This window comes from Pan paniscus, chromosome 4, assembly GCF_029289425.2.
Source record: "Pan paniscus chromosome 4, NHGRI_mPanPan1-v2.0_pri, whole genome shotgun sequence".
NCBI lineage: Eukaryota > Metazoa > Chordata > Mammalia > Primates > Hominidae > Pan > Pan paniscus.
The window spans coordinates 144,730,222-144,743,541 of record NC_073253.2 but is presented as its reverse complement, the minus strand read 5'-3'; the positions used below and the strand labels follow the sequence as shown (position 1 = coordinate 144,743,541).

Here is a 13,320-nt window from a genome sequence, read left to right as displayed (position 1 = left end):
CGCCTGCCTCAGCCTCCCAAAGTGCTGGGATTATAGGCGTGAGCTACCGCGCTCGGCCATTATATCTAGATTTTGAAACCTCATGTTTGTTTACCAGTAGTAACAGGTGTACAGACTATCAGGTGTCATTATGACAAATAGCACACTTGTTGCTTCTGCTGTCAAGCATGTATACATTTCTTTCTTTATAAAGACAGGTTCCTGAGTATGTAATGAAATGGGCCTGTGAAATCTGCAAACGACAAGGATAAACTACTAGACTTTTTTTTTTTTAACTTGATTTATTGATGAAGACTAGTAAAAGCTTATGGGGGGGGTGTTAAGTCTGTTCATTATCTGTTCTATTAATACTTAGGATACTTTATTTTGATATATTTGAATGCATAGAATAGATACCATTTAATGAATAAGAAGCTGTTTAATTGAACAAGGTTGGAAACCTAATGTTTCTGTATTTCTCTTTTAAAGTTATTCCTTATTGATTTTGGTTTGGCCAAAAAGTACAGAGACAACAGGACAAGGCAACACATACCATACAGAGAAGATAAAAACCTCACTGGCACTGCCCGATATGCTAGCATCAATGCACATCTTGGTATTGAGCAGAGGTAAGTTCGAAAATGGAATGTGCTTATCATAGCCATAGCAGAAGCCATCAGTGGGTTTTTGAAATATTTTAGTTTCTTACAATGTCTAAGGATGTTTCTTGGCTGAGGATTTGAAGGATGCTTATTAATCATTTTACCTGCTGCTTTAACCAGTGTAGAGAAGACCGTTAAATGAGGTCTTTTGGATTTTTTGTTGTTGTTGAAGGTTGTCTCTTGGGGGGAAAATACTGCGTGATAGAAAGTTAGAAGCATAAGTGCAATGTTGACGTTTCTTTTTGCAGCTGAAGATAGTACATATATTTTTAAAGCTATTTGGGGCTTTTTATACTTTAGTAATTCACGCTGAGTTTGGGAAGAATGCATTATTTATTTTTAAAAGGAAAATGTTATCAGTGTCCTAATAAACCAAAAGTGGGTTGATGGACCATCTCCTGTTATACTTCACTCAAATATATAAATTAATAGGATCTAGTTTAAAGTAAAAAAAGTAACAGTCTCTGCTCTCTTCCTATTTCTTCACATGAGTTCTAGAGTTTCAAGTTCCTTTCATCTTTTACAGTCACTTTTTGCTCCTTAAAACTAGCATAGAAGTAATAAGTGGAAAAAACAATGATATGCCTCCAGGTTAAAAAACCTCATACCAAGAATTTCAGGCTTAAGAAATATCCATGAATATCTGAATGATCTAGGTTAAACTGTAATGTCACTTTTTCTGTACGCCAAGGCATTACCTATCCTTATATATATATATCTAAATATATATTTGTATGTATGTGTATATAGATATGTATGCATGAATACATTCATATAGATGTTCAATTAGTTTTAAGTTGTAACTCCTTTTCAGTACTTCTGAAGTTTTTTTTTAATGAGTTTCTGCAAGACATAGAAATGTCATCCTGCTTGGTTCATTAAGCTCATTTAGAGGGTTGTTTAGCCAAATCCTTTTTGTTCTTTTAAAATTAAATTGTAAGACAGTTGTTTGTCTGATTTTGGATTCCATGGAAAAAGTTTTGTTTAGAGGTAGGTAACACATGAACTTTTAAAAATCATCTTAAATAAGTAGCTTCTTGCGTAAGACACCAAATAGTGTTCCCTCCTCATTTGGGAACATTTCTTCTGGGTACTTGACTTTCTTTCATATGTTTTTTCATAATAATAGTTCCAGTTTATAAAATTACGTTCTCTTTTCTAGTCGCCGAGATGACATGGAATCATTAGGATATGTTTTGATGTATTTTAATAGAACCAGCCTGCCATGGCAAGGGCTAAAGGTAAACCAGACTCACATTATCAGATTTTTCTCTCTCTTTTTTAGAATACAAATATATATTGGAGAAGATAAGATTTAAGGTCCTTTCTAAGTCAGAGATTTTTCTGAGATAATAAAGAATTAACCTTAATTTACTTTTTACCTTTTATCTGGGAAAATGAAACCAGATCATTTTAGTAAGAACTTAGTTCAGCTGAAGAACAGTGTCCTCTAAGAGACAGTAAGCTGGTACCCACTGGTAGCCACTAGCTCTATCTAGATGGAAGTGGGCATGGACTAAGAAAGGTGGAGACTTTCTCATTTTGATGTGTTGCCATTATGTTGAAAATGTATGTTTTTATGTACAGCAAGACCTGTTTATCCAGCAATACATGTCCTAACATTTTGTTTCTATTAGCTAGGAGTTTACTGTTACTTTTGTGAGTGTATGTTAATGATAAATCACCGTATCCTAATTTTGGGTGGGGGTGGGGGCATGGGGAATGGTCTTGCTCTGTTGCCCAAGCCGGAATGCCTGGCTCACTGCAGCCTGAACCTCCTGGGCTCAAGCAGTCCTCCTACCTCAGCCTCCTACCTGTAGCTGGGACTACAGGAACATGCCACCATGCCCAGCTAATTTTTAAATTATTTTTTGTAGAGACAGTGCCTCACTGTGTTGCCCAGACTGGTCTCAAACTCTTGGGCTCAAGTGATTCTCCTGCTTCAGCATCCCAAAGAACTGGGATTACAGGTGTGAGTCACCACTGTTGGTGTGTCCTAAATTTTAATGGCTATTTTGGTACCTTACCAGTTCTTTGAAGGAATACCTGTATTTATTGAGTGGCTGTGAGCTAGTTGTAGTGCTCAGTCCTTGGGTGGGTAGCTTTATCTAATATGAGTATTTTTAGTTTAGAAAAATATTGTGACTTATACAGTTAACTCCATTTATTAATGTCACTAATTGATGAACAAATTTTTTTGTATTAATCTGATGCCTTTGCCCTTGTGTTGAACATGGGTTAAGAAAATGCTTTTCAGGCTGAGCATGGTGGCTCATGCCTATAATCTTCAACACTTTGGGAGGCCCAGCCAGGCGGATCACTTGAGCCCAGGAGTTCAAGACCAGCCTGGTCAGTATGGCAAGACCTCACCTCTACTTTAAAAAAAAAAAAAAATAGCAGGGTGTAGTGTCACATGCCTGTAGCCCCAATTACTCAGGAGGCTGAGCCGGGAGGATTGCTTTGAGCCCAGGAGTTCGAGGCTACAGCGAGCTATAATCGAGCCACTGCACTCCAGCCTGGGCAACCGAGGGAGACCTTGTCTCAAAAAAACAAACAAACAAACAAAAAACAAAGAAAAGGAAAAAGGAAAGAAAATGCTTTTCAGCTGGGTATGATGATGCACACCTGTAGTCCCAGCTACTTGATAGGCTGAATCAGGAGGATTGCTTGAGGCCAGGAGTTGGAGGCCACAGGGAATTACTGCTGAGCCCGTGAATGGCTACTGCACTCCAGCCTGGGCAACATAGTGAGACCCTATCTCCTTAAAAAAATATATAGAAAGAAAGAAAATGCTTTTCAATTTTGGCCCCAGCCATTTTTACTTAAATCTAATATCCATATATTCCTATTAGACTCACCCTTTCCCTATAGCTAAAATTAAATTCTTAGAGAAGAAACTTACATCAGAAGTTAACAGTTTGGGAAAAATTTTTTTTAGATGTATTATACTTTGATTTTTTAAATTCTGGGTTAAAATTTCTCTTGAATCTCACAGGTATATGTTTATATGTTTAGTGCGTTAAACTACCATGGTTCTTCTCAGTGGCACTGAGTATATCTTTTTTATTTTATTCTTTTCCACAGGCTGCAACAAAGAAACAAAAATATGAAAAGATTAGTGAAAAGAAGATGTCCACGCCTGTTGAAGTTTTATGTAAGGTAAGTATGCATGATGAATATTAAAAAAATATAAATGAAGCCAGGCACAATGGCTCACACCTGTAATCCCAGCACTTTGGGAGGCCAAGGCAGTAGGTCACATGAGCCCAGGAGTTCAAGACCAGCCTGGGCAACATAGGGAAACCCCATTTCTACCTTAATAGATAAATGATCCGGCTGGGCACAGTGGCTCACGCCTGCAATCCCAGCACTTTAGAAGGCCGAGGTGGGCGGATCACTTGAGCCCAGAAGTTCCACAAGACCAGCCTGGGCAACATGGTGAAATACCTTATCTACCAAAAATACAAAAATTAGCTGGGGGCAGTGATGCACATCTGTGGTCCCAGCTACTCAGGAGCCTGAGGCAGGAGGATCACTTGAGCCTGGGAGGCTCCAATTGCAGTGGTGAATCTTGGCTGTCTTACAAGGATCTGAGATTGTGCCACTGCACTCCAGCCTAGGTAACAGAGTAAGACTCTGTCTCAAATGAGTGAATGAATGAATGATCCAGGAAGAAAAAGGAACATTTTATTTGCCAGCTCTGGAACTTGTAACATTGAGTTAGGTAGCTATTCACCATTTTAAATTTACATTTTTATTATTTTAAATGTCTTTAACAAGGACTTTTAACATAGGGGTCTTTTTAAATAAGTGTTTTGCTAGGCACAGTGGCTCACAGCTGAGGAGCCACTTGGTAGGCTGAAGGAGGGTGGATCGCTTGAGCCCAGGAGTTCCAGACCAGTCTAGGCAACATGGTGAAACCCCATCGCTACAAAAAATGCAAAAATTAGCCTGGCATGGTGACGCATGCCTGTAATCTCAGCTTCTTGGGGATGCTGGGGTAGGATGCTTGAGCCCAGGAGGTCGAGGCTGCAGTGAGCCAAGATTGCACCACTGCAGTCCAGCTTGGGTGACAGAGTGAGACCCTGTCTCAACAACAACAAAAATAAGTAAAATAATAAAAAATAAGTTAAATAAACGTTTTAAGTAAGTAAAATAAGTGTTTTATGTTTCTGGTTTGTTAGGGCTCTCTAATCTGTTGAAAACTAGGGGTAAATAAACAGGGCAGGTAAACATTTTCAATAGAACCTCATTAATCTATAAGAAAAAGTAAGAAATATTGTCCTTACCCTAGACTAGTGCTGGAAAAGAAAGGTTATCAACAATTAGTACATTAAGGAACAGGGAAACATGCAGACAGATTGGAGCAATCCAAAATAGCAGCTCTCCAACAATACAGGAATACAGAAGACAGTTTGAATCACACTCATTTTTTCTGAAATTTTCAACTTCATAGAAAGGCAATTGAGTTTAGAATAGAGAGGTATTTGTGTCATGATGAATAACCATGATCTCATCCATAAAAAGAAGGCCATATGGTCTTTCAGACAAGAAAGAATTGTATACCTGAAATTAAGTACAAAGCAGTATACAAATAAATAGTTGAGGGAAGAAATCAGTGAGAGTTAAAATAGTAACTATAAAGTGGTGAGATTGTTTTCAGTCTCATTGTCATACTGTTTACCATTAACATGGGCCATAAATGTATATAAATGTTGAGTTTTAGAAAGATGTATAATATGTATTATTTTACATCTTTTAACATATGTATATGTTTCAAGTGGTCACCCAGTTTATATCGGTGCAATCAATAAAAAATGTTGCAAGCATTTCCATTCTATCCTTCCTAACTCCAGGACATGAGAAATTTCTCATAAGGTTGTAGAAAGAGATTGTAACTTTAACTCTACAATCATAAGGTTGTAGAAAGAGACTGCCTCCTTTAACTTTACCACTCTCCACATTGGCATTTACTCTAGGAGAGGAGATATAGAGGTTTGTGCTCTTTTAATATTTTGTATTTCCACATTGCTGATTGGGGAAATCCTTTTGGTGACTGATACCTAGAGCCTTGAAAATGTTTATACATTGTTGAGAATCTTTCCTAAGGAGCTAAATGGAAAAATTCTATGCCCACAGATGGACTTAGCAGTATTATTAATAATAGAGAAAAATTAGAATACATCCAAATGTTCAATTGTAAAGAACAAGTTAATGATGTATATACTAGGTAGAATATCATGCAACCATTTAGAAACTTCTGAAGGCTGGGCATGGTGGCTCACACCTGTAATCCCAGCACTGTGGGAGACCAAGGAGGCCAAGGGGGGCAGATCTCTTGAGCTCGGGAATTTGAGACCATCCTTGTCAATATGACAAAACCCTGTCTCTGCTAAAAAATACAAAAAATTAGCTGGGCGTGGTAGCTCGTGTCTGTAGTCCCAGCTACTCAGGAAGCTGAGGTTGGAGGATCGCTTGAAGCCTGGGAGGTGGAGGTTGCAGTAAGCTGAGATTACACTACTGCACTCCAGCCTGGGAGACAGATTGAGACCCTGTCTTTAAAAAAAAAAAAAGTTCACAAAGAGGCGGGACTTTGATAAAATGACAGGTTTTAACAAGTGGGCTATATAAGTTATTTAAGAACATAGTACTGTATAGGAAAAGCACTATATGGGAAAAGCATATGTATTTTTTCTACTAATATTGTACATAATAGGGTAGGTAGGGTCATGAAATTTTATTTAAATTTATGAGGAGACCAAGCCATCATTGTAGCTCTCATATCTTCTTATGAAATGGTAAAATATCCGGCCCAAAAATATCTTTTTGCTTATACTTAAATGCATTTATTTTTCTATCTTGAAATGTTTGTTTTTAACTTTGTTTTAACCCTTGAACCTATAGGGGTTTCCTGCAGAATTTGCGATGTACTTAAACTATTGTCGTGGGCTACGCTTTGAGGAAGCCCCAGATTACATGTATCTGAGGCAGCTATTCCGCATTCTTTTCAGGTCAGTTTTTAAGGTATTTTAAGATTATAAACTCTGTGAGGGAAATTGGTTAAATTTACCTAACAAATTCATTCTGATAAATACTAAAGTAAAGCAGATCTAGCTAACATGAATAAAAGGTTTCAGAAACTGATTTATTTGGGACTAATTTGGCATTTTTCTATTTGTAGTGTAAATAGGTGATTTTAGTTTGGAGTGGATAGAGAGTTGAATCATACTCAAAGTAGAATGTAACTTTTCCAGAATAGTTATAATTCATATTAGATATAAGTGGCTGTCAGTGCCTTCTGGAACTCTCCAACTTTGTACAGTACCAAATAAAAAGCAATTAAAATATCACATAGTCATGGAGTCTGATCAAGTGGTAGCAGTCCTAAACTAGGGTAGGGTTCCTTAGGCACAACCCAGAACTGGTCTTGAAAAAGGGGGGGGAAATAGATTACATGTGGCTCAAACTCTTAGTTGGAAGAGAGTAAGAATTGAGGTAATCCGCCCAGGTACGGTGGCTCACGCCTGTAATCCCAGCACTTTGGGAGGCCGAGGCGGGCTGATCGCTTGAGGTCAGGAGTTAGAGACCAGCCTGCCCGACATGGTGAAGCCCCATATTTACTAAAAATACAAAAATTAGCCGGGTGAGGTGGTGCTCACCTTTAATCCCAGCAACTCGGGAGGCTGAGGCAGGAGAATCTCTTGAACCTGGGAAGCGGAGGTTGCAGTCAGCTGAGATCCCCCCAGTGCACTCCAACCTGGGTGACAATGAGGCTCTGTCTCAAAAGAGAAAAACAAAGAATTCAAGTAATCTGCCAGGTGCAATGGCTCACACCTATAATCCTAGCACTTTGGGAGGCCGATGGGGGTGGATCACCTGAGGCCAGGAGCTCGAGACCAGCCTGGCCAACATGGTGAAACCCCGTCTCTGCTACAAATACAAAAATTAGCTGGGTATGGTGGCAGGCGCCTGTAATGCCAGCTACTCAGGAGACCGAGGCAGGAGAATTGCTTGAACCTGCGAGACGGAGGTTGCAGTGAGCCGAGATTGCACCACTGCACTCCAGCCTGGGCAACAAGAGCAAAACTTGGTCTCAAAAAAAAAAAGAGAAAGAGAGAATTCAGGTAATCTTTTAACCCCAGAAAAGTGTCTTCCCCAGGTACCAGTCAGACATCTTATTCCCAAACTTCCAGTTGAATATTTACTCTTACTTGTTTTTAGGAAGTACCTCCTCTTATGAGTATTCCCCTAGATAACTGACAGCTTGATTTCATGTTTCAGTTTTCATGCTGCCTTTTTCATCTATAATAAGAAATATTTTAGAAGCTGCCACACTTGAGGAAATATTCGTTGTGTAAAGAAATGCTGTCACTGTCTTAAAAAGTTAGTAGGTTATATAACTGGACTCTGTTATTAAAGGATTAACATAAAATATTTTATGTGTTCCAGGACCCTGAACCATCAATATGACTACACATTTGATTGGACAATGTTAAAGCAGAAAGCAGCACAGCAGGCAGCCTCTTCCAGTGGGCAGGGTCAGCAGGCCCAAACCCCCACAGGCAAGCAAACTGACAAAACCAAGAGTAACATGAAAGGTTAGTAGCCAAGAACCAAGTGACGTTACAGGGAAAAAATTGAATACAAAATTGGGTAATTCATTTCTAACAGTGTTAGATCAAGGAGGTGGTTTTAAAATACATAAAAATTTGGCTCTGCGTTAAAAACAAAAAGACGTCCTTGGAAAATTTGACTACTAACTTTAAACCCAAATGTCCTTGTTCATATATATGTATATGTATTTGTATATACATATATGTGTGTATATTTATATCATTTCTCTTGGGATTTTGGGTCATTTTTTTTAACAACTGCATCTTTTTTACTCATTCATTAACCCCCTTTCCAAAAATTTGGTGTTGGGAATATAATATAATCAATCAATCCAAAATCCTAGACCTAACACTTGTTGATTTCTAATAATGAATTTGGTTAGCCATATTTTGACTTTATTTCAGACTAACAATGTTAAGATTTTTTATTTTGCATGTTAATGCTTTAGCATTTAAAATGGAAAATTGTGAACATGTTGTAATTTCAAGAGGTGAGTTTGGCATTACCCCCAAAGTGTCTATCTTCTCAGTTGCAGAGCATCTCATTTTCTCTCTTAAATGCTCAAATAAATGCAAAGCTCAGCACATCTTTTCTAGTCACAAAAATAATTCTTTTATTTGCAGTTTACGTATGATCTTAATTTCAAAACGATTTCTTTGTTTTTGGCTTGATTTTTTACAATGTTGCAAATATCAGGCTCCCAGGGTTTAATGTGGAATTGAAGTCTGCAGCCAGGCCTTGCAAATTGAAGGTAACTGGGGCAAATGCCATTGAAACTGCTAGTCTTATTTCCTTTCTACTTTTCTTTGGCACTCTTACTGCCTGTAAGGAGTAGAACTGTTAGGGCACACTGTTGCTATACAGTTTAACTCCCATTTTCATGTTTTGTCTTTCTTTTCCCATTTCTGGGGCTTACCTCCTGATACCTGCTTACTTTCTGGAAGTAGTGGGCAAGTAAGATTTGGCTCTTGGTTTCTAATTTTTAAATTTCTGAATACTGCCCTAGTCTGAACTTGGCCTTTATAGATTAATCTTTGCTTCACATTTTTAGTGTTGTATTTAAACTATTTTATAATTTAAAAATAGATTCTAATCTGAAGATACTTTTCAAGAAATATTATTAACTGATGTCATCCTCATCCCAGCAGCTCATCTGTTAGGAATGAAGTTGAGATGCTTCTATTCGATGTTTTTGTATTTGGGAAGGATTCAAAGTTGAAGGTTTATTGTCGTTGGGTTTTTCAGATGGTGACATGTAAACTCAGGATAGCAAACCCTAATGTTCACACAGTGCTCTGCCTCTGCATCTCAGTTGGGATAGTTGCTCCTTTTGAGTGTTTTAATCATCGTATAACTAATCATAGTGCCAAGAAGTTCATAATGTGTTATGTAGCTAATGTCACTGAAAAACAGTCCTACCATTTTAGGTAAGACCAAATAGAGTCTCTAACCCAAGGACTTGTTACACCTGACAACCTATAGTATATTTGCTTTTTCTCACAAAATGAAACCAATTTTGCCGAAAGCTAGCTGGGATAATAGGATCATCACAAGTTGCAGTTTCTATAACTAAAATTAGATTGAAATCTCTTCTGACCTAGAACATTTTACTTCAGGCATTCAGCAGATTTCAGAAAGAATTACCTTATTTTAAGTTAGTTTCTTTGTTAGTTTACTGTGTGTCTCTTATTCAATAAACAAGCAGAATTTGTGTCCTGCCCTATCCATGTCTTAAAGATGAGAAGTTGGATCCACTGAGTTAGTTTCATTGGGGCGGGGGAAAGAACTGTAATTAAACTTGTTTAAGCCTTATTTTGTATTGTAGCTATTTTTTGTAAAAGCAACTTAAAATCTTATAAAAATTTTATAGTGACATTAGAGACAATGGTCATACAAATTATCACATAAACATGGACTTGAAAAATTAGGCTTTTCATAAAACACATCACATGTCATTGACTGCTTTTCAGAAATACACTTCCAAGGCAGTACATCTGTATTGCTACTGAAAAGTGCCATTTCACAGAACACAGACTTCTTTTTGCTCTTTGACATCTTGAAAACATCTGTTTTTCTTTTTTAATACAAAACTTTGTGCTCAAGACAAATCTTACATGAAACTCTCATAAACTATGAAAATGTAGCTGGCCTTCGGGCCTTAGGCATGAAATAAGCATGAGGAACATATTCCCCTAACTTCTACCCCCAGCCCAGCAGGTTATCCTTTAAGAAATCTCCTAGGAATTCTGGAGTTTGAAAACAATTGCTCTATGTTATTCCTGCTTCCAGTCTCTAAGTAACAAGGGCATTTAAAAGCATAGTCTCTTAAGGTCCACTATAGTGGTTCTTTATTTAAGAAATAACTCAGCTGGGTGCAGTGGCTCACGCCTGTTATCCCAGCACTTTGAGAGGCTGAGGCAAGCAGATCACTTGAGGCCAGGAGTTCGAGAGTCTGGCCAACATGGTGGAAACCCATCTCTACAAAAAATACAAAAATTAGCCAGGTGTGGTGGCGTGCACCTATGGTCCCAGCTATTTGGGAGGCTGAGGCAGGAGAATTGCTTGAACCTGGGAGGTGGAGGTTGCAGTGAGCCAAGATTGTGCCGTTGCACTCCAGCCTGGGTGACAGAGTGAGACTCTGTCTCAAAAAAAAAAAAAAAAGGAACTCATACAGCTCAATGATTCATTGATCCCAATAATAAATCGTTTTAATAATGATGAAAACATCCTACTGGGTTTTTCTTGTTAAAAACTTTAGGACAGGCGCAGTGGCTCATGCCTGTTATTCCAACACATTTGGGAGGCTGAGGTGGGAGAATTGCTTGACCCTAGGAGTTCTAGACTTGCCTGGGCCACATAGTAAGACCCTGTCCCAGCTCCCTCCAACATCCTCCCCAACCCCCCGCCCCGCAAAAAAAAAAAAGCGCCAGGCGCGGTAGTGAGTGCCTGTGATCCCAGCTGTGTTGGGAGGCTGAGGTGGGAGTATCACCTGAACCCTGGAGGTTGAGGCTGCAATGAGAGCTGTGATCATGCCACTGCACTCCAGCCTGGGCAACAGATGAGACCCTGTGTCACAACAAGGAATTTTTAGAAGGTGCTTTTTATATTACTCTTCACAGAGTTAAATTTTCAGAGGATTTAGTATTATTGAACTAAGTTTCATAAGTGTATTTTAAGCAAGTAAATCTCTAATGTAGGAAAATCCCCAAAATGGTAGCATTTACTAATGTTTTATATGGTAATTTTTGAAAAATATATCTGATATTTCTTCAGTAAAAATGGTGTTGTTTTAATAACTTAATAAGAATGTTCAAAGATTCTTTAAGTCTGGCTTATCTAGCTAATGTGGGCCTATTAAATAATAGGCAGACTTCTGCCTTCCTTATATTCTTTAGATCTTTTCAAATACTCCATTCCAATATCCATCAAAAGACTTCTCTTTATGCCACTTATTATCTATACTAGTTTTTAATGTTCAATTACTACAAGATTATAATTACTGTTTTTATTCATGTTCCCAAGAAAAATACATAAGATTCACACCCAACACACTTCGAAATTTATTTCACTCCCTTTGACTATATGTGATTATCAAAAAAGTATTTTTCAAGATATTAAAAATAAGTAAAGGAAAATGAAATATTTTTAGGACATTCAAAATCTAATGAAGTTCAGTGTTTCTTTAATTGAGGGCAGGCAGAGGTGGGGGAGAATTTCAGAAGGTAGTGAACCCAAAGGCGGATTCTTGGATAATTCTACTATTCTGTACTCTCATCATCTTAACCCATCTGTTTACTACCCTAACCATAGTTACTAAGCAGAGTTTTATCATAATAATATAGACAGCTCTCAAAGTATCGACATTCAGAGGGGATTACAAATATTATTTTTCTATCATATTGACCTACCATGTCCACAGTCTTCCTTGAATTACCTTCCAGTTTTACTGGGCTGCATCTACCGTTTATGTCTAGTTTGACTTTTTCTGACTTCACCAATTGCTGCTAGGAATGTGCTGGTCACTCAGCAGCACACCCACATCACAGGGGAAGATCTTGAAATACCTGGACAGTCTGAACACACTGCTCTGAATACACTCAATTCTAAGAAGTACCAGGGAACCGCATCTTCTTGCTGAAATCTTGAATTTTTGTCAGCTTTTTTTTTTACTGTGGACAGTAAAGCTGGAAAGATCTAAATAACCCAACAGGAAATGCCGATGAAAGTGCAAGAGTTGGTTTGTGGTCATCTGGAGTCCATGTCTCCAAGACTGCTGGACCTTCAAATTCTGCAACTTGTTAGATCATCTGGATGATAGCACAACTGTTAGAAGACCTAGAAGAATACAGCGTTGCTGTGACTCAGTGGTGTTGAATGCAGACCATCTACCAGCTGGGGAAAGAATCAATTATAAACAGGTATTTTAAAACTCCAGAACGTCAGAAATGTGTAGCAGAATGAATTCTGTTATAAGGAAGACAAAACAATTCAGTCTGTTTTTTAATGCAGTTTAGGAATAATGTATACCTCCTATACTTAAAATTGTCATTTATCTTTCCCAACTTTAAATACTCTTTTAGTTTCTATAGGGAAGGAAGAGTTATTACAGGTTTTTTTTTTAATTATTCTTTAACTTTAGATACTGCCAATCTGATTTAAAATTCTCCAAGCTTAATTCTGTGCAACAAACAGAACCACACAAGCAGCCAGGCACTGTGGCTCACTCCTATAATCCCAGCATTTTTGAGGCTAGATGGGAAGATCACTTGATCTCAGGATTTTGAGAACCATCCGAACAACATAGGGAGACCTCATCTCTATTTTAAATAATTTTAAAAAGAAAAGAAAAAGGCCGGGCGCGGTGGCTCGCTTCTGTAATCCCAGCACTTTGGGAGGCTGAGGCGGGCAGATCGTGAGGTCAGGAGATTGAGACCATCCTGGCTGACACAGTGAAACGCTGTCTTTACTAAAAATACAAAAAAGTAGCTGGGGCCGGGCGCGGTGGCTCATGCCTGTAATCCCAGCACTTTGGGAGGCCGAGGCGGGCGGATCACAAGGTCAGGAT

The 13,320-nt window shown here is 38.3% G+C and overlaps 1 protein-coding gene across 6 annotated transcripts in view; it reads left to right on the top strand.

The window, feature by feature from the left end:
- The window catches only part of CSNK1A1 (casein kinase 1 alpha 1), a 57,129-nt gene that overhangs the window by 37,796 nt on the left and 6,013 nt on the right, over nucleotides 1-13,320 (top strand). For 2 of the 6 annotated variants that reach the window (XR_010112238.1, XR_010112237.1), the window contains 5 exons: nucleotides 469-608; nucleotides 1,804-1,882; nucleotides 3,726-3,800; nucleotides 6,546-6,652; nucleotides 8,091-12,673. Coding sequence is in view for 4 of the 6 variants with exons in the window: in XM_003829039.6 (XP_003829087.1) it covers nucleotides 469-608; nucleotides 1,804-1,882; nucleotides 3,726-3,800; nucleotides 6,546-6,652; nucleotides 8,091-8,239 (550 nt within the window). In the remaining 2 variants the exon portion in view is untranslated. The remainder of the gene's footprint in view (nucleotides 1-468; nucleotides 609-1,803; nucleotides 1,883-3,725; nucleotides 3,801-6,545; nucleotides 6,653-8,090; nucleotides 12,674-13,320) is intronic. The other 4 variants (XM_003829039.6, XM_003829041.5, XM_003829040.6 and 1 more) reach the window with 2 other exon arrangements.